We start from the raw sequence: 23012 nt of genomic DNA on the forward strand, positions 1-23012 counted from the left end.
ACCGTTGGAGAGCAAATCTAAAACCAAGACATTGTTACCGATTCCAGTTGTAGAAAGAACTCTCACAATGAAACAGCTGGTGCTTCGGGTACAAGCATTCCCAGTAGATGGTGCTTACAGTTTTGGGTCAGTTCATTTGAAGTGGGCTTCTGAGTGACTTCGACTGGACTCACAGCCTATTCCTCCAACCAAGACCTGAGAGCCAGGAGCAGAATCACAAGTCCTGTAACTCCAGCCCAGGCCCAGGGCTGCCCCTCTGCTGATTTTCAGACAACAGCAGTTGCCACTGTGCCACTCCCGCCATAACCTGGTTAGGAGTGTCCGGGAAATAGATGCAGATGGACACTTGCCACCAGAGTTATGGTAAGGAGTTGGGTCATTTCCAGCACAGTATTTGTTTGAAGGTTGCATTGATGAATTCAGTAGGAATGAGGTCTGATGGAGGATCAGCCACAGGTCCCATTTATGGGTTGTCCAGGGGAATCCTTACACTTGGTCCCCATACAACAATGGACAGCTCACTGGTGATGCTGCATCTACTCTCAGACCTGATGCAATGTCCCGGTTATAGTATTCACCTTGTCATCAGTACAACGGGGACATCTCTTTTTCCCTTATTAGTGGGAGGGAGGGAGGGGGGGAGGAAGAGAGAGAGAGAGAGAGAGAGAGAGAGAGAGAGAGAGAGAGAGAGAGAGAGAGAGAGGGAGAGAGAGAGAGAGAGACACACACACACTGTGGTATGTCGAATACCGGGTGAACAAGTAGTCTTTGGGGTACTACAGGTCTGTGTCTTTATTGATGCCTTGCTGCACATTTAAGTGCTCGATGGGGAGGCTTTTCTTCCTGGTGGGGGAAGGGGGGATCATTGCTTTGCTGCCGCTTATGTGTGGGAAGGGGGAGCTGGGGGTGCTTTGGGGTTCTAACATTTAACTGTCAGTCATTCTTTGGGGCACTCCTCTGTTTTCGTGGATGTTTGTGAAGAAAAAGAACTTCAGGCTGTATATTGTATACATTTCTCTGACATTAAATGTACCTTTGAAACATAAATAAGGTTTACTTCTGAGCAGTGTAGGAATTGTTAAAGAAGAAAAGGCCAGGTTAAGGTAGTTTCACCTTTTACCATCTCAGTAGTCATTTGATAAAATAATCTTGCCTAATTACTATAATCCACCTTCATCAATTAATCTTCAGTGGACACAGGCAGGAGGTGGGGAAGATTTACAATGGGTTCAGCGCATTAACCATCTGAAGGCTAACAAGGGAGTATCTACACAATCCACAAAGTGTCATGCAATCAGGAATTTGACAATGGCTGCCACTCTGAAAGAACAATGAATAGCACCAACTCTAAAATCTTATTTTCAAGGAACAAGGGAACAAGCTGCTATGTAATATATCATTTAATCACAAAGCGAAACAAACATTTCACTTTAGCAAGTATTTGACGCAGACTGACAGCAAGGGCTCCTCGAGTGCCTAGACTCAACGTGGTTCAGGCTGAAACCAGTTGATGGAGTCATTCTGTACCATGATGAAATATGGCCGTGCCTATTGGATGCCCCAGGCCATCACTGCGGGAGATCCCTGAGGCTCATGTCCTCACCTGAAGCACCTGCAGTTGCTTCATCAGCGTCCTTTTCTCCATACTGAATACCACCAGGCATTGGGATATTCAGTGGTGGCTGTACCATGTTTAGTTCTTCAGATGAAAAGATGATCAATGTGGTAAGACCAGAACAATGTTCAGATATCAGCTGGTAACATTCACACTTTACAAAACACCCAGAATAACGCATCACCATCTCCAGTACGCAGGCATGTGTACACTTCTGATTACTCCTACCATCTGTTAGCACGAACTATCCCATGAACCTCACCCCCTTTCTGTCAAGCATTTATTAAATTCCACCTTGAAAGCTACCTCTGAATCTGTTTCAAGAGTCCTTCCAGGCAGTATGCTCCCCAACAATTCTCTCTGTGGAAGAAGTGTTTCCCCCTGTTGCTCCTGATTCTATTTCTGGTCATTCTAGATCTACGTCCTCTGGTTACCCGACTCTGCCACTGGAATCAATTTAGGCTTAATTACTCTATCACAATGACGCTGACCATCTCTGTTGAAGGCCCTGTGTCATAAATTGTTCCCTCATTTACAGAAAAGGCTTTCATTTGAGGGTTAGCCAAACAATTTCCCTCCTTTGATCTGCTTTATCTCCTCCTGCTGTCTTTTTTATGATTAAACTTTATAAATCATATACTTAGGTCTTGACCCTAGCACAGGTACCTTAAGGCGTTTCCGTTTCTATCTTCTTGAGTCTGGAAGAGGCAATTACAAAAGCTTGAACCACAACTTCTTATGGGATCTGTGTTGTGAAACAGCCCGGCATTCTATTATCAATTTCTGGCTCGAGCCTATTTGAGTAGCTTCTACCTATGTGTGTTGAATTGAAATCCTCAGTTTAATACCTGAATGAGTTATTTGCTTCATTTGGAAGGACCTGTAGCTGTTGGAGCAAAAACAACTTGGTGGAGGAACTCCAGTGTGTTGATCTGCATCTGGGAGTGTGGTGGCTAGGTAAGGAATAGGTCATTTTGGGTCAAAATCCTGCATCATGACTGATTGCGAAGAGGGGAGACAGCCAGTATAAAAAGGAGAGAGGACCTGGGTGAAAGATAAAGATCCTGAGGGGTATTGAGAGGGTGGATGTAAACAGTATATTCACTAAATTAATCCTTGGAATGAGCTGGTTGCCTCATATAGAAAGGTTAGGCTGGGTAGGCTTGTATTTTCTGGAGCATAGAAAAGTGTGACGTATTTTGATTGAATGATTAAAGATTTAAGGTGGCTTTGAGAGGGTGGATGTGGAGAAGAGATTTCTGCTTGAGGGAGAAGGTGTAACTAGTGGTCACATTAAAAATATGAATTTACCCATTTAAAACTGAGAAAAGGTAAAACTTTCCACAGGTGAAACCATTTCTTTCAAATTATTGTGTGTATTTGGGCAGTGGAAGCAGGGTCTTTGAATATTCTTAAGGTAGAGGTAGAGAGGTTCTTCATAAGCAAACAGGCAAAAGAATACTAGGGTAAATGGGAATGCAGAGTCGAGGTTAGAAGTGTGATTTAGTTAAATGATAAAGTATTGTTGCAGACATCCCACCCTGCAAAAACTGATTTCAGGGAGGTAGCACATCAATTTGCGGGAGACTTCTGGGAGAGATGGGATGTCTGCAATAGAGTAGCTCAGCAGCTAGCCAGCTAGTTTAAATAACATTAGCTATGCTAATGAACGAATGACACCTGTTAAACTCACCTCAACATGTCTTTTACAGTCTTAACCCACCATGGGCAATAGAAAAGTCACTGTTACAAACAGTGCAGCCGGCAACACTGTCATTATTTTGACTCCTATTACACAGGGGTACACTTTAGTGTACTCTGGGGGGACGTACGTTTTATATTTTCTTTTTTTTCTGGAACACTCTGCCATGGCGCGCTCTTGCTCTCGTGCTCTCGCTTGCTTTCTCTCTCGTGCTCTCGCTTGTTTTCTCTCTCGCGCTCTCGCTTGCTTGCTGTCATACTCTCTCTCTCGCTCGCGCGCTGTCTCGCTCTCGCTTGCTTTCTCTCGCTCACTCGCTCTCAAAAAAGATGATTTCTGTGATATTGTATATAATTTGCGGGCATTAGGGAGCCACTATTCATATGCAGGAGACTCCCGGAACTTCCGGGAGAGGTGGGATGTCTGTTGTTGACAGGGCAAGGGGCCTCCTCTGCTATGAATGTGTATGTTACTAAGAGAAACATTTTCACATATCAACCTAATTGTTCAAAGTCCTCATTTCAGTACTTTCGCTAAAGATGGGGAAAAGGTATCAAAGGCCTGACTCAGATATCAAAGAGATGCATTCCTCTGCACTGAAGCTGCTCAGGCCTTGGCTGAGGCAGTTCTCTCAGTTCATTCCCAACACACCAATCTGGCTTCATTTTTTCTGCCTGGTTAAGGACCCAAACAGCCTCGGTCCTGGGTGTGGATCTGAAGATGACAGCTCAAACAGTGCTTTCACAGTGTTCGCCCGTGAGCAAATCCCAGTACAGGCCTTGACCGGTTAAGACATTTTACAGCCAGAGACACAGAACAGAGGAAGACCCTGGGATCCACCATGTCTGCATACAACAAACATATATTTACACTATCCTAGTCCCATTGTATTGTCCCCACATCCCTGTCAGCTCCCCACATATTCTATCGCTCACCTACCCACGAGGGACAATTAACAACAGCCAATTAACCTTCCAACCTGCATGTGGGAGGAAATCAGAGTAGCCATGGGAAAGCCCACAAACCCACAGGGTCATGGGGAGATGCAACCACCACACTGGAGGTCAGTATTGAACCTGGGTGACCCGAGGTGTCCTTCCGTGGTGTCAGGTCTCCCACCTGTGAACACAGCTGCTATCATAGTCAACCGATCCATTCTACTTTGAAAAATGGCTGCATATAAAGGCTTCCTTTACTATTGTGACATTCTTGACTCCAGGACATCGTCCGCGGCTCTTGTGAAAATCTTGTCAGAGATATCATGAGGAAAAACACAACAGCTGAGTTGTGCAGGACAAGTTTCTGCAAACAGCAGTGAGATAAATAGCCTGGATAGTCCTGACGAAGGCTCTCAGCCCGAAATGTCGACTGTACCTCTTCCTAGAGATGCTGCCTGGCCTGCTGCGTTCACCAGCAACTTTTATGTGTGTAGCCTGGATAATCTGTTTTAGCTAACATTAGCTGAAGGATAAACATTGTACATTGAGTTGAAGGGCAAGCGTATGAACAGCAGAAATCCCTGCTCTTCTTTGTGACCTCATATCAGCTTGAGGAAGTAGTCTAGATCCCGGTTTGGCACTGCAGGTGGAAGGTAACAGCCCTGTCAGTGCAGCTTTCCACTGTGACTGCAGCCTGGTGCAAGGTTGCATTCTGTGCTCATATCACCTCTGTGTGACTCAGAGGTGGGAGCACATATATTTATTAAAGCAAAATGGTTGGGAATATTTCCCTACAATCTCTCAGTTTTGTGATAACCTTTCCAGATAAAGGAAAGGTGCATTCAAATACTTCCTGGAGTTGAACTCATTTTTGCTGATTCCTGATCTCGTAGCATGACCTACGTCCCACTGTATCCGGTGCCACAAAAGTGCTCAGGTTAATTCTCCCAGCCCTGTGTCTATTCAATTAACCATAGGACCTATATCTGACCAATTCCACAATGGGCAATGCCACCTCTGGTGCTGCCATTGATACCAATGGAGCTTTTGATGAGCACAGGAACTTGAGTTGAAAGCAAGAGGCTGTGTTTAGGGTTTTGCCTGACACGCCTTGTTTGGATGTGCTATTTGACAATCATGGGACTGTGTGAATGAATGCCAATGACTACTGATTTAATACTGACTGAGTAGTTCTCCATTTTAACATTAGACTAATTTGTATTTTCAGGTTTTCTGGCAGAGAACCCGAAAGATAAATCAACACATCAAATTAAGGGAATGGGAAAAAAAGAGAACAAAACTTTTCAGGACAATTACATTTTTCTAACACAGTTCCCAATTTGGAAATTTTAAAGGTCCCCACCATCTTCACTATCCCAGCCATGCCATCTTCTTCTCATAGCTACCATTGGCCAAGAGGTAACAGAAGACCCTCAGCACCCAGGTGTAAGAGCACCTACTTCCCATCAACCATTCAGTTTTTGAACCAATCCACATAGCCCTGATCATTAGCTCAGTATCTACAGTGGTGCTAGAAAGTTTGTGAACCTTTAGAATTTTCTTTATTTCTATATAAATATGACCTAACATGTGATTAGATCTTCACGTAAGCCTTTTCCAGCTCTGCAGTTCTGCAATTCTTCTTCTAAGGTCCTCTGCAAGTTGTTTTGATCAAGGCATAGTGCACATAAAGAGATCTTTCTTGAGGAGAGCAGGCTCTGTCAGCAACCTGACTTGTGTGCCTTTTTTAATAGGACAGGGCATCTCTACAACCCATAGCTCCAATCTCATCTCATTGATCGGAACACCTGACCCCAAGTAGCTTTTATAGAAGGCATTACCCCAGAGGTTCACATACTTTTTTGAATTTAGGTGTGATTGTTTAAATGGGGGTGTATTCAGTAACGATGAGAAGAAGTACAATTGTTTGTGTGTTATTAGTTCAGGCAGATTGTGTTTGTCTATTATTGTGACTTAGATGAAGATCAGACCACATTTTAAAGGGTTCACGAACTTTTTCTTGCAACCGTATACCATGATCACTGAAACCACTTTACACTACAGTAAGCATTATTTGTTCCAGTGCCTATTCTTTCTTATAATTATGTATAATTTATGTTTATACTTCTTTTGTGAATATAATGTATATGATTCTATGTGCCTGTAAGTAAGTTTTTCATCAGACCAGTACATACATGTACTTGCACATCTGACAATAAACTTGTAAACTCTGCAGATGCTGGGATCAAAGCAACACTCACAACATGCTGGAGGAACTCAGCAGGTCAGGCAGCATCCGTGGAAACGATTAGTCAACGTTTCGGGCCAAAACCCTTCGTCAGGACTGAAGAGGGAAGGGGCAGGGGCCCTATAAAGAAGGTGGGGGAGGGTGGGAAGAAGAAGGCTGGTAGGTTCCAGGTGAAAAACCAGTAAGGGGAAAGATAAAGGGGTGGGGGAGGGGAGGCAGGGAGGTGATAGGCAGGAAAGGTGAAGAAGGAATAGGGGAAAACACAATGGGTAGTAGAAGGAGGTGGAACCATGAGGGAGGTGATAGGCAGCTGAGGGAGGGGCAGAGTGAAACTGGGATGGGGGAAGGGAGGGGGAGGGAATTACCAGAAGTTGGAGAATTCAATGTTCATACCAAAGGGCTGGAGACTACCTAGATGGTATATGAGGTGTTGCTCCTCCAACCTGAGTTTAGCCTCATCATGGCAGTAGAGGAGGCCATGTATGGACATACCTGAATGGGAATGGGAAGCAGAGTTGAAGTGTAACTCCCTCATCAATCCTGACGAAGGGTTCTGGCCCGAAATGTTGACTGATCGTTTCCACGGATGCTGCCTGACCTGCTGAGTTCCTCCAGCGTGTTGTGAGTGTGACAATAAACTTGACTTTGTCTTTGAAATCTTCTCTGATGCACAGAATTTAAACAGTCTCCAGATTAATCTTACAAAGTTACTTCAAGCAAATGCAATGTTTTAAAAGCCAATATCTTCTGTTGATTGCAGATCTGCCACTCCTTTGGAAGTCACTCCGTATGTACACACAGTAGAAGTAGTAAAGAAGAAATGTCAAGAGCCCCCAGGGACCTCAGTCCAGCTCCTCTGATTGGAGTTCAAGGAAAGCTGTCGTCTAACAAGAGGGAGCCGATGCACACTGACATTGAATCACACATTGCAGGACCCAGTATCTTAGCTGCTACTGAGCCCTTCATTCAACACAGCGACAACAGGATGAAGTCAGGAATTTGCATGTGTCAATGTGTAGGGTTTTGCATCTCCTTCCTTGGGTGGATGGGCTGCTTGGCAACCACGGTGCTGCGTGATTGGATGACAATGAATAATGACATAATATTATCTGAGCAATTCTCCATTGGAATCTGGGAGACGTGTGTTGCTCAGGATGAAGGATCAGTCCAATGCAAGGCATATGACAGTCTCTTCAATCTGCCGGAGAACATCCAGCTGGCTCGAAGCTTCATGTGCACGTCCATTGCCCTTGGCTTGTTGAGCCTGCTGCTCTCCCTGTCCGGATCGAATTCTGTCACCTGCTGTGGAGATAACAATGACAAAAAGGAGAGGTTAACGATCAGCGGTGGAGTGCTCTCTGTTCTGGCTGGAGTTATGACCCTCTTTCCAGTGTCCTATATCGCCCACTTGACAGTCATGAAGTTCTGGGCGACCGATATCCCTGATTTTGTCCCACGTTGGGAGTTTGGTCAGGCTTTGTTTGTTGGTTGGGCTAGTGGCTTTCTACTGTTGTCCGGTGGTGTTCTGCTAATCAGTTCCCAGTGCTGCTGCAGAAACCCCAAGAGCAAAGATCAGCTGAAGCCGCCACTACGCACCAGAAGGAGACAGAGACAACTGTGGTATAAAGTTGAGTACGTCTAAGTATAAATGTAGTTTCCTTCACCATGTAGTTAGCCTAAGCTTTCTCATAGTTTGTAATGGCACACTAACCTGCCTCTGCACAATGGGCCAGCCACCACTTTGGTGAGGGTCCACGACTTGGACATTCAGTAGCATCCGAGCTCCAAAGCATTGGATGCTACTGAATCAGCCTTGACCAAGGTAAGTTTTTCCCCTCTGAGTTGTTCCAACTCTGTTGGAAATCGTGGCCAGGGTTGGGGGGGAGGGGTGGGTATGGGGGGGTGAGGAAGAATGAACATTAGGGATCAGAAGTGAGGGGGGGTGAGCATTGGTTAGCAGCAGTTCAGGGGTGAGGGGAGCGTGCCTCTGTTGTTTGGAGGTGTCGGTCAGCAGGTCAAAGAGCTACAGTCATTGCTCTGGGCATCGGGGGTAGGATTGGTGGTTATGTGGTTAGAGTGCATGGTGGGTGTGGGGTGCGGGTGGGGGATTGAGAATTGAATAGGTGTGGGTGTCTACTGCCTGTGGGTCCGGTTGGTTGATTGCTGGGATGAATAAGAGGTAGGAGGAGATGCTGCAAAGGGGTCAGTACCATTGGGGATGTGATGTGTGGAAGGGTTCAAGATGACCCACTATCTAATTAACCGAAGAACCAGCTCAGGATATGCTCCTCAGTGAAGACCACACAGGAAATGGTCCCAAGCACATTTCCACAGGACTACGAGTGCCATTCCATCTCAAATACTCCATCTAAACAAGCTTTCCATATCGTCAGATGCTGGTCCATCCATCCAGAATCCTCTGTGCGTTACACATGAGCCTCACTGTGTGATCAAGAACAGAACTGTTTTTGACTGAGAAATCCATACTGTTCATTACTGATTGTCATTGCTGTCTTAATTTTCACAGAAATTGTATTGTGTTATGCTGTGATTTCATTTCCAGGGCAAGCATACTTGATAACTGTCCTGCTTTGGTTTGATCTTTGCTTCAAGTGGTATGCAGTGTTTCAAAAAAAAAGGAGCCCATTTTCTCTTACTTTGGTGCCGTTAACCTGTCCTGTACCAGACTCTGTTAATCGATCCCAGCAACTTGCTGATAAGTACAACACAGTCATAAACTCAAGCCGTTTGTTACCTTTCGCTCTGCACTCACCAGGACAGCCTTGAGTGGGAGCTGAATCTTTACCTTCATCATCCAGAAGCAGTGATGGTATTTCTGAGCCAACACACTTGCTACCCAAGGGTGTCTTGTGTTACTTTATGCACATTTTAGCATAATTAACAATCAGTGCCTCATGAACAAGTACAAGCTGCTGCAACACCTTATATTCCATCTGCGTAGCCTCCAACCTGATGGCATGAACATTGACTTCTCTAACTTCGGTTAATGCCCCACCTCCCCTTCATACCCCATCTGTTATTTAATCATTTATTATTATTATTATTTTTTTCTCTCTCTCTCTTTTTTCTTCCTCTGTCCCTCTCAATATACTCCTTGCCCATCCTCTGGGCTTCCCCCCTCCCCCCGCCCCGTCTTCTCCTATCATTTCGGATCTCCCCCTCCCCCTCCCACTTCCAAATCTCTTACTATCCCTTCTTTCAGTTAGTCCTGACGAAGGGTCTCAGCCTGAAACTTCGACTGTACCTCTTCCTAGAGATGCTGCCTGACTTACTGCGTTTACCAGCAATTTTTATGTGTGTTGCTTGAAATTCCAGCATTTGCAGATTTCCTCCTGTTCGTGGCTGTTGCAATACCTACCATTTTGGTGTCACATGGGTTTGTTACCGTAGAAGAGATGGAAGAAATTAAGATCAGCTTTGTGCATGGAAAATCTACTCATCCTCTGTAAGTCTTGAGTCTCCAATAAAGTAGATTGATTAAGCTCTGTCATTATCTTTACAGTAGATTCCCAGCACTACAAATGTCAGAAGCATTCCAGATGGACACAACCCTTTCTGTGGAGAAATGCTTGCTGAATTCATTCTGAATGGCCTAGCTCGTTATGGGAGAATTTCCCCCAGTCAGGAGGCAATAGTTGTGCTCTGTTTCCCCTTATTAAATCTATCTCTCCTCTCACACGCGCCCCCCCCAACAATTTTGCTCGACTTCCTGAATTCTTCCAGCAGATTATTTGTGGCATATCTGCCTTTTGTGTCTTCTCTTTAAATCTGATGCGCCACCTCTTTCCTTTGGTTATCAGTCCCAATATCTCCCAACTTTGTGCTATGATGGTCCTGCAGGCTATCCTGTGATGATAGATTCTACATCACAATTACCATGTAAATGCACGTTGTTGTTCCACATCAAACCTCTCCGCTGACTTATTTCTTCAGGTGATTTCTACAGGCCATTTTGGAAGGAGTACTTCAAGTCCCTAGTGTGTGGTGTGAATCTCCTGACCGTCCCCATTTTTAATCACTCTACTGCCGTTGGCTGTGCTTTTATCTGCCAAAGCTCTAAACTCTTCCCCAAACCATCCTGTCACTGTAGCCCTGCCAGATACCCTTCAAGAAAGTTAACACAACCAGAACCTACTTTTACCTCAGAATCCAAAAAAGGGGTTTGTGATTGGAGGTGAGGACTAGACTACTGATGAAGCGTTTCCACAATATTGGCATCTACAAAGCACCAGGATTAATTTCCTGGCTATAAATGTGCAGTGCAGAAAGAGGTGGCGTTTATGCCCCTGGACTATCAGTCAAGTTTGTGATCGATATCAGTGAGATGGCAGTGGCCTTCTTTAGTGAGGTGAAGAAAATCCCGTTTTTATATGGAACCTTGCACAACCTGGGGCAAACCCAAATAATTCACTGCCAGATAATTGTTTTTTTTTCTGAAGTGTCGTTATTTTGTATTTGCAGTTGTACAAAGCAATCTCCTACAAGTGGCAAATGTGATGATAAGCAGTCTCTTTAATGACTCATTTGACCAGGACCACAGGGACAACAACATGCTCTTCCCTGAAATACTACCTTTTACATCTACCCCCGGGCATTAATTCAGCAACTCATTCAAAAGCAATACTGCAGCACTCTGCCAGTACTACAAAGGGAGACATTGCCTTGATTTCAGCATTGACAGTTCTTGCTGGAAACCATAACCAACTCTTTAGCGGTTGTCACGATCAACGGTGGTTTGCTTCCATTCTAGTGCTGGGGATTCCAGGCCAGTGTGGGAACTGCAGACTCGTCCAGGTGGGAGTGCCGTGGGTAGGAGGTGATACACTGCTTCCATAGGGCCCCTGGGTGCTCCTGCTGCACAGACACAAAGTGCTCAACATCCCAAATGCTCACTCTCTGCCTTCACTTCCTAACAGTGAGGCAATGTCAAAAATGGAAGTAAATATTGATTCTAAAAGAGTGCTTTAAAATGCAGTGTCATATGCACCACTTCAACATGACATACAGAAAGTTGGGTGCTCATCTGATTCAGATGGTTCTGAAACAAAACGGTTGCAAAGGTGGAGACCGAGGAACTGCTTCCTTCATTGCCAAGTTCCTGATGAGTTGGTGCAATGTTAAACTGGGAAGGATAAAAGGAGAAAAAAAAATCAGGAAACATTATTCCACATGTAGTGGAAGTGCATGATTCTTCAGTCTTGTTGAGGGTCCATTGAGCCTTGCTGGAGTGAGATTGCCTTTGGCTAGGTCAAGGCATGATTATCAGACAGAGCAAAGGGGTTTTGTTTTCGTTTTCTCATTTCCCAGCATCTCAACATTCCTGCCAGGTACAGCCTCTCCTGCCCTTTACCAATTGTCAGAAAGTCATACAGCAAAAAAACAGGCTCTTCAGAGCACCATGTCCATGCTGACCAGAAATAATGGATGTCTCTCTGTACGAATCCCATTTACCAGCATGTGGTGCAGAGCCTTCTGTGCTTTGGCAATACACGTGCCCTTCTGGATATTTATTAAGTGTTCTGAGTGTATCTGCTTCCACCACTCTCTCAGGCTGTGCTCTGGATTCCAGCTACTCCATCCAGCCTACTCCGCCATTCAATAAGATCATGGCTGATCTGACCATGGACTCATCTCCACTACCTGCCATTTCCCCATAACCCTTAATTCCCCTACTATGCATAAATCTATCCAACTTTCTCTTAAATATATTTACCGAGGTAGGTTCCACTGCTTCACTCGGGCAGAGAGTTCCACAGATTCACCACTCTCCGGGAAAAGAGGTTCCTCCCCATCTCCATCCTAAATCTATTCCCCCAAATCTTGAGACTTTGTCTCCTAGTTCTAGTCTCACCTACCAGTGGAAACAACTTTCCTGCCTCTATCATATCGATCCCTTTCATAATTTTATATGTTTCTATAAAATCTCCTCTCATCCTGAATTCCAGCGAGTACAGTCCCAGGCGACTCAGTCTTTCCTCATAGTCTAACCCCCTCATCTCAGGAATCAACCTGGTGAACCTCCTCTGCACCACCTCCAAAGCCAGTATATCCTGCCTCAAGTAAGGAGACCAGAACCACACGCAGTACTCCAGATGTGGCCTCACCAGTAGCAGCATAACCTCTCTGCTCTTAAATTCAATCCCTCTAGCAATGAAGGCCAACAATCCATTTGTCTTCTTGATACCTGCTGCACGTGCAAACAAACCTTTTGTGAATTCATACACAAGCGCTCCTAAGTCCTTCTGCACAATAGCATGCTGCAATCTTTTACTATTTACATAATAATCTGATCTTCCATTTATCCTTACAAAGCAGATGACCTCGTATTTACCAACATTGTACTCCATCTGCCAGACCCTTGCCCACGCACTTAACCTATCTATATCTCTCTGCAGACTCTCCATATCCTCTCAATTCCCCTGTAATCTTCTTACCCTTTACCGTGGTTCTATGCCCCCTAGTTTTAGGTTCCTCTTCTTTTGGGACATGTTTACTATTTACACTTTAACTAGTTTGTAATCTCCATCTGATTCCCCCTCAGCATTTTCTGCTCCAAAGGAAACAAACCCAGTACTCCTTGTGATGGAAAGGCTTAATCTTAGGCAACATCCGAGTGAATCTGCACTGCACCTTCTCCGGGGCAACAGTGTGGTGACCAGAATCATACGAGGTATTCCAGCTGTTTTATGAAGGTGTACAAAGACCAGCCTGCTCTTTACTCCGTGATCCTGTTCATACTGAAATAATATCAATCCATCTGTATTAGTTATGATTATTATCACCCAATACTCACTGCTTCCGAAACCATGAATCTGTAAATTTCCTGCCTTTTCTTTTAAACTTGACCATGTTCGCTCTCTCTCTCCCTTCTGAATGGACACATGCTTTTTTTTCACTCAACCATTTCTTGCTGAGCTTTTTTTTAAACTCAAAGGTCTCAGTGTGTTTCATCTTGGGTTCTTTTTTTTTAAAAAACCTCATCATCGCTGTCATGTTTTTTAACTCCAAAACATTAAACTAACTGAAAGCAAAATCACAGAACCAGGAATGACATATTAGTTTGGTTTGTACTTTAAGCAAGACGCACATATCATGTGGAGTGATGCTGTATGCCATTTACTTACTTTTACATTTAACCCACAATGCATTATGTAAGCAACAAAGAACATTTAATCAAGTAATATATTTACAATATTATTAAAATATTACTGAGATATTAAATGCACAACAGTGACCACTTCTAAAAACCTGCTATCCACATAATTTGCAGCTTCCTGAAGGTGCCAAAGTTCCTCTAGGCAGCACTCACGCTCAGAACCCAACACTCAAGTTGGCCAAAATGGAGGCCTATGCCAGACACCCTAACAACAAAGCACAAGGAGTGTCCCAGAGTTCCCACACGGCACAAAGGCTGGAGTACACCTGCTATGCTTGTAATTTGGAAAAGAACCTTGAAATCTGGTCCAATGTGTTGCCACACTTTACATTAATGACAACAATTTGAAAATACTCACCAGCCACCTACCCACCTGGCACCAACATCACTCTGTCAACCAAAGGCGGTACTGTGATGATGCAAAGGTCACAAAGGAGGCGGGGTGGTCCCTAATCGAGGTACTGTTTTTTTGCCTGACAACTCAAAACAGCAAGGGTTAGCTAAATCAGCTTGCAATGATTTAAGCATGAAAATTACTAGCCCTGTCTACTGGCGTAAGTGTAATGAAAAAACGTGCACTCGTCAAAGCCCACACTGTTGAAAACCATACCCTCGTCTCCTGTTTTATCCATTCAAACAGCTCTGGTAAAGTTAGGTAAGGATCATTGAAATGGTCACAATTACAATTACAAATGGGTCTTCAATCTTAAATGTTAGTTATCTCTGTTACTCCTCCCATATTTGCAGCCTGAGTGTTTGCTGGTTTAATTTTAAACTACCCAAGTTTGACTATTAGCTTATTAACTATTAACTTAAATGAAATGATATACAGTCACACACAAAATGCTGGAGGAATCCAGCAGGCCAGGCAGCATTTATGGAAAAGAGTAAATAGATTAGATTAGATTAGATTATGAGGACACGTGGTCCTCTTTTATTGTCATTTAGTAATGCATACATTAAGAAATGATACAATTTGTTCCTCCAGAATGATATCACAGAAACACAAGACAAACCAAGATTAAAAAAACTGACAAAAGCCATATAATTATAACATATAGTTACACCAGTGCAAAGCAATACCGTAATTTAATGAAGAACAGACCATAGGCACGGTAAAAAAAAGTCTCAAAGTCTCTCAAAAGTCCCATCATCTGACGCAGACGGTTGAAGGAAGAAAACTCTCCCTGCTATGAGCTTCCAGCACCGCAAACTTGCCGATGCAACATCCTGGAAGCACCCGACCACAGTCCGACTCTGAGTCTGTCCGAAAACTTCGAGCCTCTGACCAGCCTTCCGACATCGAGCACCGAGCATCATCTCTGCCGAGCACTTCGACCCTGGCCCTGGCAACAGGCAATAGGCAAAGTCGAGGATTTGAGGCTTTCCCCTCCGGAGATTCTCGATCACACAGTAGCAGCGGCAGTAAAGCAGACATTTCAGAAGTTTCTCCAGATGTTCCTCCGTGCTTCTTCACGTTTGTCTCCACCAAATCAGGATTGTGCATGGCCCCTATTTAACAAATACGATATCATTCGGAGCGGCCGCGCACGCTGCGTCATGCCGCCATCTTCTCCTCCCCTCCCATTTATTACTTAATGTTTCAGGCCTGATGAAGGGCCTCAGCCTGAAACATTGACTATACTCTTTTCCACAGAGGCTGCCTGGCCTGCTGAGTTCCTCCAGCATTTTGTGTGTGTTGCTTTGGATTTCCAGCATCACCAGGTTTTCTCATGTTTGTAATATACAGTCACCTTCACTCTTCCCAGCCTGCACTCTGTGACCGCTGGACTCCGAGACCCATTGCCAGAGGGTGGTGATTGGTCACCTGCTTGAACCAGTTCAGTCCTTTCAGTGGAGGATTTGCCACAGTGCTGATGCGTAGTACAGTCTACAATTTCGAACCAGTGGCAATGACTATCATTGACGTCGGGAAGGCGCGTGACTTGGGGGGAACCTGCAGGGGCTGGTGTTCCCATGCACCTGCTGCCTTTGAACTGTTTAGTAGTGGAGGTCGCAAGTGAGGGAGCCATAGCCGGAGAAGTCCTGACGTCCCGGATGGGCAAGGGATACTTTAGCGATGCTCTAACTGAATACCATAGCTAATACCCTTCCTCCACTATCAACTCTGCTCTTAAACGCATCTCCCCCATTTCACGTACATCTGCTCTCACTCCATCCTCCCACCACCCCACTAGGAATAGGGTTCCCCTGGTCCTCACCTACCACCCCACCAGCCTCCGGGTCCAACATATTATTCTCCGTAACTTCCGCCACCTCCAACGGGATCCCACCACTAAGCACATCTTTCCCTCCCCCCCTCTCTCTGCATTCCACAGGGATCGCTCCCTACACAACTCCCTTGTCCATTCGTCCCCCCATCCCTCCCCACTGATCTCCCTCCTGGCACTTATCCGTGTAAGCGGAACAAGAGCTACACATGCCCTTACACTTCCTCCCTTACCACCATTCAGGGCCCCAAACAGTCCTTCCAGGTGAGGCATCACTTCACCTGTGAGTCGACTGGGGTGATATACTGCGTCCGGTGCTCCCGATGTGGCCTTTTATATATTGGTGAGACCCGACGCTGACTGGGAGACCGCTTTGCTGAACATCTACGCTCTGTCCGCCAGAGAAAGCAGGATCTCCCAGTGGCCACACATTTTAATTCCACATCCCATTCCCATTCTGACATGCCTATCCACGGCCTCCTCTACTGTAAAGATGAAGCCACACTCAGGTTGGAGGAACAACACCTTATATTCCGTCTGGGTAGCCTCCAACCTGATGGCATGAACATTGACTTCTCTAACTTCCGCTAAGGCCCCACCTCCCCCTCGTACCCCATCTGTTACTCATTTTTATGCACACATTCTTTCTCTCACTCTCCTTTTTCTCCCTCTGTCCCTCTGAATATACCTCTTGCCCATCCTCTGGGTCACCCCCCCCCTTGTCTTTCTTCCCGGACCTCCTGTCCCATGATCCTCTCGTATCCCCTTTTGCCTATCACCTGTCCAGCTCTCGGCTCTATCCCTCCCCCTCCTGTCTTCTCCTATCATTTTGGATCTCCCCCTCCCCCTCCAGCTTTCAAATCCCTTACTCACTCTTCCTTCAGTTAGTCCTGACGAAGGGTCTCGGCCTGAAACGTCGACTGCACCTCTTCCTATAGATGCTGCTTGGCCTGCTGCGTTCACCAGCAACTTTGATGTATGTTGCTTGAATTTCCAGTATCTGCAGAATTCCTGTTGTTTACCATAGCTAATGTGCTGTGTTCCTGTGTAGAAAAAACGTGAATCCTCTGATACAGGTGGAGGCTGTGACCAGTAAATCATTTAGCAGTTTCATCTATTGATTATGACTCATTAATACTTGAATATTAATAAATTAAACTTTATTGTAAAGCATAAACACGGGAAAATCTGCAGATGCTGGAAATCCAAAGCAACACACACAACATGCTGGAGGATAAAAGGATAAACTGCTGACATTTTGGGCTGAGACCCTTTCTTCTTCAGCCCTTGACCTTTCCCACCCATCCTGGCTTCACCTATCACCTTATAGCTAGCCTCTTTCCCCCCACCTTTTTATTCCAGCATCTTCCCCCTTCCTTCTCAGTCCGAAACATCGACTGTTTATTCATTTCCATAGATGCTGTCTGACCTGCTGAGTTCCTCCAGCATTTTTAGTGTGTTGCTTTATTGTAAAGCATTGAGTTTTGAAGCTTTGGGATTCATAAGACTGCACAATATAGGAATAGAATTGAGCCATTCGGCCCATTAAGTCTGCTCCACCGGAGGTGAATTTTGTTTTCAATCGCATTCTTTTCACTATAACTGTTAATCACCTTACCAATCAAGATCCTATCATTCTTTGTCTTAAAAACATCAAATGGCCTCAGTGACGGCCCTCTGTGACAATGAATTCCACAGAGTCACAGTCTTCTGGATGAAGAAATTCCTCTCATTTCAGTTATAAAAGGATATCTCCTTTATTCTGTGGCCCTGCTCTCAATTTCTATATTCTCCTACTAATGGAAACATCCTCTCTACAGCCACTCTATCCAGGCTTTTCAGTATCCATTAGGTTTTAATGAGATTGCCTTTCATCCTTTTCTTAGCCAGAGGGTGGTGAGTCTATGGAATTTGTTGCCATGGATGGCAGTGGAGGCCAAGTCACTGGGTGTATTTAAGGCAGAAATTGATAGGTATCTGAGTAGCCAGGGCATCAGAGGTTATGGTGAGAAGGCGGGGGAGTGGGACTAAATGGGAGAATGGATCAGCTCATGATAAAATGACGGAGCAGACTCGATGGGCCGAATGGCTGACTTCTGTTCCTTTGTCCTATGGTCTTATGGTCTTATAAGCTCCATTGAGAAAGGCCCAGAGATATCAAAAGTTCCTCATGTGTTAATCCTTTCACTCCTGGGATCATTCTTGTGAACCTTTTAGGGACCCTCTCCAGGGCCAACACATCCTTCCTGAGACACAGGGCCCATGTTTACTCACAATATTCCAAATATGGTCTGTCCATATTATAAAGCCTCAGTAATACACCCTGCTCTCATTGAGAGTGTAACTCATGTCAGCATTTGCTTTCACCAATCAACACCCACATCATGTATAAATGAGATTCAAGGGCTGGACTTCTTCACTATTAAACAATTCTGGAGCATCAGCAGAAAAATGAAAGGATGTTATATATATCTTATATTTTCTACACTTAGTGGCTGCTTTATTAGGTAAATTTGTAAATCTGTGTGTTAAATGCAAATATCTAATCAGTCATTCATGTGGCAGCAACTCAATGCATGAAGGCATGTGGACATGGTCATGAGGTTCAGTTGTTGTTCAGACCAAACATGAAAATGGTGAAGAAATGTGATCCAAGTGATTTTGACTCTAGAAGATTATTGGTGCCAGATGGGATGGTTTGAGGATCTCAGAAACTGCTGGTTTCCTGGGATTTTCAGGCATGGCAAACTCAAGAGTTTACAGAGAATGGTGCAGAGAGCAAAAATGCCTTGTTAATGAGAGCGGTCAGAGAAGAATGGTCATGCTGGTTCAAACTAACAGGAAGGTGACAGTAATTAAAAATACCACATGTTACAACAGTAGTGTACAGAAGAGCATCTCTGGATGCACAACACATCAAACCTTGAAGTGGATGGACTACAGCAGCAGAAGACCACGAACATACTGCATGTATGTGGGCTGTCATCACTATCCTCATAACACATCCAAACATCTCTTCCGTTACTCTTAGCAAGGTTTTGAGAAAGCTGGCAGAAGGAAAGCTAGGAACCAAGAGAGAATTATTTATTGTCCTTCTCCCAGATGTCTCAAAAATGTGCTGCCATTAAATTGGTTACTTCCCATACCTGTGGGCTACTTGTAAATCTAGCAAGTTCTAGGAGATCAAAGCAAATGCAGTTCATCTTTCATAACTAGCAAGTGCAGGGAATTCATAGTCTCCAATACTATTTTTGCTTCCTCAGCCTCACTATACTTACAGTCACTTGTTCTTTTCTGAATGAATTTTGTGCTTTCTTCTATCAAGATTGACACAAAGTATTTGTCAATTGTCTTTGCTGTTTTCTTACTTGACGTTACTTGTTGTTAGTTAGGATTAGTACTTTGCTCTGGGTGTCAGATGTGGGAATCCTGGGAATCTTCCAGCCTCCCTGATGGCCACATCTGCACCAGGTGCACCGAGATGCAGCTTCTGAGAGACCGTGTTAGGGATCTGGAGCTGTGGCTTGATGACCTACAGCTTATTAGGGAGAGTGAGCAGGAGATAGATAAGAGCTACAGGAGTTAGTCACCCCACAGCTGCAGGAATTAGATAAGTAGGTGACTGTCGGGGAAGCGAAGGGAAAAGCTTAGATAGTAGAGATCTCCCCTCTGACCATCCCCCTCAGTAATCATTATCTCATTTTGGATGCTGTTGAGGGGGATGACCTGACAGAGGACGACCATGGTGATTGGGTCTCTGGCACTGAGCCTGGTTCCATGGTGCAGAAGGGAGAGAAGAAGGTGAGGAATGCGGTAGTCGTAGGCAATTCCATAGTGAGTGGTACAGACAGGAGGTTCTGTCAGCCTGATAGAGATATCCATATGGTGTGTTGCCTCCCAGATGCCAGGGTATGGGATGTCTCGGATCAGGTGCAGAGTATTCTGAAGGGAGAGGGTGAACAGCCAGAAGTCTTGATACACGTTGGTACCAATGACATACTGTAGGTAGAAAAAAGCAGGAGGTCCTGAAGAGAGAATTCAGGGAGTTGACTAGGAAGCTGAAAAGCAGGACCTCCAGGGTAGTAATCTCAGGTAGTAATCAGGTAGTAATCAGGGTAGTAATAGGTAGATTGCTACCTGTGACACGTGCTAACAAGCAAAAGAATAGCATGATCAGGTATATTAATACATGGCTGAGAGACTGGTGTAGGGGGCAGGGCTTCTGGTTCCTGGATCATTGGGGCAACTTCTGGGGGAGGTACGACCTGCACAAGAAGGACAGGTTACACCTGAACCCAAAGGGGTCCAATATCCTAGCTGGCAGGTTTAATAGGTCTATTCGGGAGGGTTTAAATTAATTTGGTGGGGGATGGGAACCGGAGTGATAGGACTGAGGAAGGGAAAATCAGAAATAAATCAAAGATAGCAAGAAAGAAATGATAGAAAGGACAGGCAGGAGAAGAGGCATAATCACGGCCGGTGGGATGAGTTACAGGGCAATAGAGGCGTGGTTCAGTTAAAACAGAAAGCAACGAATACTGGACTGAAAATGTTATATTTGAGTGCATGCAGCATAAAAAATAAAATGGACAATCTTGAAATTTAGCTACAGATTGGCAAGTATGACATTGTGGCCATCTCTGAAACTTGGCTAAAGGATGGCTGCCATTGGGAGCTGAACGTCCAAGGATATACGGTGTATTGGAAAGATAGGTTAGTAGGCAGAGAGGATGGTGTGGACCTGTGTGTAAGAAACAATATTAAATCATTAGAAAGGGATGCCATAGGATCGGAAGGTGGAGAGTCTCTGTGGATTGAGTTAAGAAATGACAGGTGTAAAAGAACCCTAATGGCAGGTGGATACAGGCCTCCAAACAGCAGCTGGGATGTGGATTACAAATTACAGCAGGAGATGGAAAAGGTGTGTCTCAAGGGCAATACCATGATAATCATTGGGGATTCTAACATGAAAGTGGTTTGGGAAAACCAAGCCAGTACTGGACCTCGAGAGAGAATTTGTAGAATGTCTAAGGGATGGCTTTTTAGAACAGCTTGTTGTTGAGCCCACTAGGGGATCAGCTGTGCTGGATTGGGTGTTGTGCAATGATCAGGAGGTGATAAGAGAGCTTAAGGTTAAGGAACCCTTAGGGAACAGTGATCACAATATGATTGAGTTCGCTTTGAACTTTGAGAAGGAGAAACTAAATTCCAATGTGTTGGTATTTCAGTGGAATAAAGGAAATTACAATGGCATGAGAGGGGAACTGACCAAGGTTGACTGGAAAGAGACACTAGCAGGAAGGACAGCAGAGCAGCAATGGCTGGAGTTTCTGTGAAAAATGGCAAAAGTGCAAGACAGATATATTCCAAGTAAGAAGAAATTTTCGAATGGAAGAAAGACACTATCGTGGCTGACAAGTGAAGTCAGAACCAAAGTAAAAGCAAAAGAGAGGGCATACAAGGAAGTCAGAGCTAGTGGGAAGATAGAGGATTGGGAAGCTTTTAAAAACTTGCAGAAGAAAACTAAGAAGGTCATTAGGAAGGAAAAGATATATTATGAAAGGAAGCTGGCAACTAACCATACTGAAAGCTTTTTTAAGTATATAAAGGGTAAAAGAGAGTTGAGGGTAGATATAGGACCATTAGAAAATGACACTGGAGATATTGTAATGGGAGATGCAGAGATGGCAGAGGAACTGATTGCATATTTTGCATCAGTTTTTACAGTGGAAGACATTTGCAGTATACCGGACATTCAAGAGTGTCAGGGAAGTGAAGTATATACAGTGAAAATTACGACTGAGAAGGTGCTCAGGAAGCTTAATGGTCTGAGGGTGGATAAATCTCCTGGACCTGATGGAATACACCCTCGGGTTCTGAAGAAAGAAGCTGGAGAGATTGCGGGGGCATTAACAATGATCTTTTAAGAATTGATAGATTCTGGCATTGTACCGGATGACTGGAAAATTGCAAATGTTACTCCACTATTTAAGAAGGGTGGGAGGCAGCAGAGAGGAAACAATAGACCTGTTAGCCTGACATCAGTGGTTGGGAAATTGTTGGAATTGATTGTTAGGGATGAGATTACGGAGTACCTGGAGGCACATGACAAGATAGGTCAAAGCCAGCATGGTTTCCTGAAAGGCAAATCCTGCCTGACTAACGTACTGCAATTTCTTGAGGAAATTACAAGCAGGGTAGACAAAGGAGATGTAGTGGATGTGGTGTTCTTGGATTTTCAGAAGGCCTTTGACAAGGTGCCGCACATGAGGCTGCTTAGCAAGGTAAGAGCCCATGGAATTACAGTGAAGTTACTAGCATGGGTGGAGCAATGGCTGATCGGCAGAAAACAGAGAGTGGGAATAAAGGGATGCGGTTACCAGTGGAGTTCCACAGGGGTCAGTGTTGGGACCGCTGCTTTTTACGATGTATGTCAATGATTTGGACTATGGGATTAAAGGATTTGTGGCTAAATGTGCCGATAATACAAAGATAGGTGGAGGAGCGGGTAGTGTTGAGGAAACAGAGAGCCTGCAGAGAGACTTAGATAGTTTAGGGGATTGAGCAAAGAAGTGACAAATGAAATACAATGTTGGAAAGTGTATGGTCATGCACTTCGGTGGAAGAAAAAAATGGGCAGACTATTATTTACATGGGGACAGAATTCAAAATGCAGAGATGCAAAGGGACTTAGGAGTCCTTGTGCAGGATACCCTAAAGGTTAACCTTCAGGTTGAGTCGGTGGCGAAGGAGAATGCAATGTTGGCATTGTGTGGAGTTTTGGGTTCCTTATTTTAGAAAGGACATACTGATATTGGAGAGGGTTCAGAAAAGATTCACGAGAATGATTCCAGGAATGAAAGGGTTACCATATGAGGAACGTCTGGCAGCATTTCCCTGGAGTTCAGGAGAATGAGGGGGGATCTCATAGAAACATTCCGAATGTTAAAAGGCCTGAACAGATTAGATATGGCAATGTTATTCCCATGGTAGAGGAGTCTAGGACAAGAGAGCATGACTTCAGGATTGAAAGATGTCCATTTAGAACAGAGACGCGGAGAAATTACTTTAGTCAGAGGGTGGTAAATCTGTGGAATTTGTTGC

The 23012-nt window shown here is 44.6% G+C and overlaps 1 protein-coding gene across 1 annotated transcript; it reads left to right on the forward strand.

Moving 5' to 3' along the window:
* Positions 1-7197: 7197 nt before the first annotated feature.
* Positions 7198-14429, forward strand: LOC134348724 (putative claudin-24). The gene is made up of 3 exons (XM_063052528.1): positions 7198-8031; positions 12250-12268; positions 14425-14429. Exons 1-3 carry the CDS (start codon positions 7321-7323, stop codon positions 14427-14429), a joined length of 735 nt encoding a protein of 244 aa, XP_062908598.1. The 5' UTR covers positions 7198-7320.
* Positions 14430-23012: the final 8583 nt, after the last annotated feature.

Source organism: Mobula hypostoma, chromosome 6 (assembly GCF_963921235.1).
Source record: "Mobula hypostoma chromosome 6, sMobHyp1.1, whole genome shotgun sequence".
NCBI classification, from domain to species: domain Eukaryota; kingdom Metazoa; phylum Chordata; class Chondrichthyes; order Myliobatiformes; family Myliobatidae; genus Mobula; species Mobula hypostoma.